Source organism: Salmo trutta, chromosome 38, assembly GCF_901001165.1.
Source record: "Salmo trutta chromosome 38, fSalTru1.1, whole genome shotgun sequence".
NCBI classification, from domain to species: Eukaryota; Metazoa; Chordata; class Actinopteri; order Salmoniformes; family Salmonidae; genus Salmo; species Salmo trutta.
The window spans coordinates 7,518,643-7,522,887 of NC_042994.1; the positions used below are offsets into that span (position 1 = coordinate 7,518,643).

The following is a 4,245-nucleotide window of genomic DNA, read 5'->3' on the forward strand; positions in this document are numbered from 1 at the left end:
GTGGACTTGCAGTTCCAAATCATCTCCTATCATTCCAAATTCATTTCCTGAAGACCTGGTTAAACCCAGAGGATTCTGTTTCTTCGCATGCTATAGAAGAGTCAATAGTTTCTCCAATTAGATTAAAATACAAATTATTTTCTGGATTGACTCCTAAAAAATGTGCATTATTTTTTGGACCCCTTATAGCATACCCTGTAAATGTGTGGAAAGCTACAGAGAAGCTTATGAGATCTAATTTTAAATGGAATTCATACTCTCCAATATGGCGTGATAAAGAATTCATAGCATGTAAGAAACCATTTATATCAGATTCTTGATCTAAGAAGACATATACAAAGACATATACAATGTGAATGGACTCCTCTGTCCCAGGTTCATAATTTTGTCTTTACCTTCAACTCCGCCCAGTGGCGGTTCTAGACCATTTCAACTGGGGGGGCCAAGCTGGGGCCAGTTGTACTGTTAGAGGGGCCAGTTACATTAGACGTTATTGTTGTCATATCATTTTCTTCACTGCATTGCAGGCATTAGCAGGGAAAAGACCATGTTCATAATCATTCAACAATTTATTAGCATTTTCTGTCAAATTTATATTTATTTTTTTACCTTTATTTAACTAGGCAAGTCAGTTAAGAACTAATTCTTATTTTCAATGACGGCCTAGGAACAGTGCCTTGTTCAGAGGCAGAACAACAGATTTGTACCTTGTCAGCTCGGGGATTTGAACTTGCAACCTTTCAGTTATTAGTCCAACACTCTAACCACTAGGCTACGCTACCGCCCAGATGTAAAAAAAGAACGATAGCAAAAATTTGTTATGTAAAAATTATTTCATACTTCACATTTAGGGGGGCCACAAGGGGGTCCAAAATTGTTGTCACAGGGGCACTGTCCCCCCCCCCCCCCCCCCCAGAAATGCTAGTGACTCCGCCTATCCATGCGAGCCTATGGTGTTCCCTGGGGAGCAGAACTCGCAGTACACCCATTGGTCAAACTTCTAACGGACAGATTCCCCTCAAAAGGAGTTATTTCTGATATCTATAGTCAATTAATTCTAGCAGCACAAAAACCATTAACTCTATCCACTGTATGGGAAAAATATTTTACATTTGCTGACAGACAAATAAATTGGGATACAGTATGGAAAAATGTATTTGGATCAACTAGAAACCCCAATCACCAATTAATGAATTAAAACATTTGCAATAGAATCTATCTAACATCTCAAAAAAGACATGACATGGTATTAGTCCATCACCATTATGTGAGTTCTGCACCACCGGGGACCTTGGTACTTTTCCTCATGTGCTGTGGAAATGCCCGGGGTGGTTGAATTCTGGGGGAAAGTCAACGATGTCATCTCTGTACTTATAAAATACTGCCATTAGATCCAGTAGGGATGTTGCTTTGTGGTGACTCTGATTTGCAGTTGTCAGAACGCCAACGGAGACTATGGTTGGCAGGAACCACAGCTGCTAAGAAAATGACTGTACAAAGGTGGACTCCACCTCATCAGTTACTATTGCAACAATGGCTGCTAAAATTTAAGGAAATTGTACTTATGGAGCTCTCCACGGCCAGGATGTCAGGGCCAAGGTGTCCCCACTCAACGGCCAGGATCCACAGGGCCAAGGTGTCCACACTCCACGGCCAGGATCCACAGGTCCAAGGTGTTCACTCTCCACGGCCAGGATCCACAGAGCCAAGGTGTCCACTCTCCACGGCCAGGATCCACAGGTCCAAGGTGTTCACTCTCCACGGCCAGGATCCACAGAGCCAAGGTGTCCACTCTCCACGGCCAGGATCCACAGAGCCAAAGTATCCACTCTCCACGGCCAGGATCCACAGGTCCAAGGTGTTCACTCTCCACGGCCAGGATCCACAGAGCCAAGGTGTCCACTCTCCACGGCCAGGATCCACAGGTCCAAGGTGTTCACTCTCCAAGGCCAGGATCCACAGAGCCAAGGTGTCCACTCTCCACGGCCAGGATCCACAGGGCCAAGGTGTCCACACTCCACGGCCAGGATCCACAGGGCCAAAGTATCCACTCTCCACGGCCAGGATCCACAGGGCCAAGGTGTCCACACTCCACGGCCAGGATCCACAGGGCCAAGGTGTCCACTCTCCAAGGCCGGGATCCACAGGGCCAAGGTGTCCACTCTCCAAGGCCAGGATCCACAGGGCCAAGGTGTCCACTCTCCAAGGCCAGGATCCACAGGGCCAAGGTGTCCACACTCCAAGGCCAGGATCCACAGAGCCAAGGTGTCCACTCTCCAAGGCCGGGATCCACAGGGCCAAGGTGTCCACTCTCCAAGGCCAGGATCCACAGGGCCAAGGTGTCCCCACTCAACGGCCAGGATCCACAGAGCCAAGGTGTCCACTCTCCACGGCCAGGATCCACAGGTCCAAGGTGTTCACTCTCCACGGCCAGGATCCACAGAGCCAAGGTGTCCACTCTCCACGGCCAGGATCCACAGAGCCAAAGTATCCACTCTCCACGGCCAGGATCCACAGGTCCAAAGTGTTCACTCTCCACGGCCAGGATCCACAGAGCCAAGGTGTCCACTCTCCACGGCCAGGATCCACAGGTCCAAGGTGTTCACTCTCCAAGGCCAGGATCCACAGAGCCAAGGTGTCCACTCTCCAAGGCCGGGATCCACAGGGCCAAGGTGTCCACTCTCCAAGGCCAGGATCCACAGGGCCAAGGTGTCCACACTCCAAGGCCAGGATCCACAGGGCCAAGGTGTCCACACTCCAAGGCCAGGATCCACAGGGCCAAGGTGTCCACTCTCCAAGGCCAGGATCCACAGGGCCAAGGTGTCCACTCTCCAAGGCCAGGATCCACAGGGCCAAGGTGTCCACACTCCAAGGCCAGGATCCACAGGGCCAAGGTGTCCACTCTCCAAGGCCAGGATCCACAGGGCCAAGGTGTCCACTCTCCAAGGCCAGGATCCACAGGGCCAAGGTGTCCACACTCCAAGGCCAGGATCCACAGGGCCAAGGTGTCCACTCTCCAAGGCCAGGATCCACAGGGCCAAGGTGTCCACTCTCCAAGGCCAGGATCCACAGGGCCAAGGTGTCCACTCTCCAAGGCCAGGATCCACAGGGCCAAGGTGTCCACTCTCCAAGGCCAGGATCCACAGGGCCAAGGTGTCCACTCTCCAAGGCCAGGATCCACAGGGCCAAGGTGTCCACTCTCCAAGGCCAGGATCCACAGGGCCAAGGTGTCCACTCTGGACACATGGAAAAAAGCAGCAGCGGAAGTTTCTGAACTCTTAACCAATGGGCTTTTACATCCATGAATGCGTATCAATAATTTGTCACTATTTCTGAGGCTATATCATGTATTGCTCAGTAGATTTACTATGTAATATTAACGTATTATTACCCTATATAGCCCTATATATTCCATACCATGGTGTGTCTATGTCTGAGTTTACACAGGTAGCCCAATTCTGATATTTTGCCCAATTATTGCCAAAAGAGCTGATCTGATTGGTCAAAATACTAAATTAATGGTAAAAATATCAGAATTAGGCTGCCTGTGTAAACAGCCTCTGAGTTTGGTATTCCAGGCTCATAGACACATCAAGCGCGGGGTCTTACTGTTTGAGTCCTCAGGGCTCTGCCTGCAGGGCAATGTACTACTGTCCTGACTTTGCTCAAGGACTCATCCAACTTGATGATCATAGCCACACACCTCTGTCTCTCTGTCTTTCTCTCTCTGCTGTTTGTCAGGCCCCACCGACTATACAATGACAGACAGTCAGCCAGTCATTCAGCCAGCAAACTAGACAGGCCCTGCTGACCATACAGATTACATCCATCTAGCCAGTGTTCTGGGGAGAGAGAAACATGAGGCTTAGGCTGTGTGCATGCACGCACACACACACAGAGAAAGAGAGCGGGGACTGAAACCTTATCTGATCCGACCGGGCTGGGCCAGGGAACGGGGTTTAGTTAGCAGAGCATGATGGGCAGAATGGAGGGTTGGAGGGATGGCGAGAGTGGGATCGCTCACCTGGCTGACCCCAGGAACGGTGAGGCGAAGCTCGGATGCTGAGCCGGCGTGGCAGGGTGGTGTGGCTCCGCGGCTGGGTGTGACGGTCGGGGTCAGCCATACCGGAGGAGAGATAATTGGGGGAGAGTGGGATGAGGATGAGGAGAGTGGGGTGTGCAGATGGTTCTTTCACCTGACACAGTAGGCTAAGGAACAGCCTGACTCTCTCAAACAGAGAGGAT

The 4,245-nt window shown here is 50.6% G+C and overlaps 1 protein-coding gene across 1 annotated transcript; it reads left to right on the forward strand.

The window, feature by feature from the left end:
* The first annotated feature begins 1,564 nt into the window (after positions 1–1,564).
* LOC115177929 (spidroin-2-like) lies at positions 1,565–3,274 on the forward strand. The gene has a single exon (XM_029738922.1). It carries the CDS (start codon positions 1,565–1,567, stop codon positions 3,272–3,274), a length of 1,710 nt encoding a protein of 569 aa, XP_029594782.1.
* The last annotated feature ends 971 nt before the right edge of the window (positions 3,275–4,245 follow it).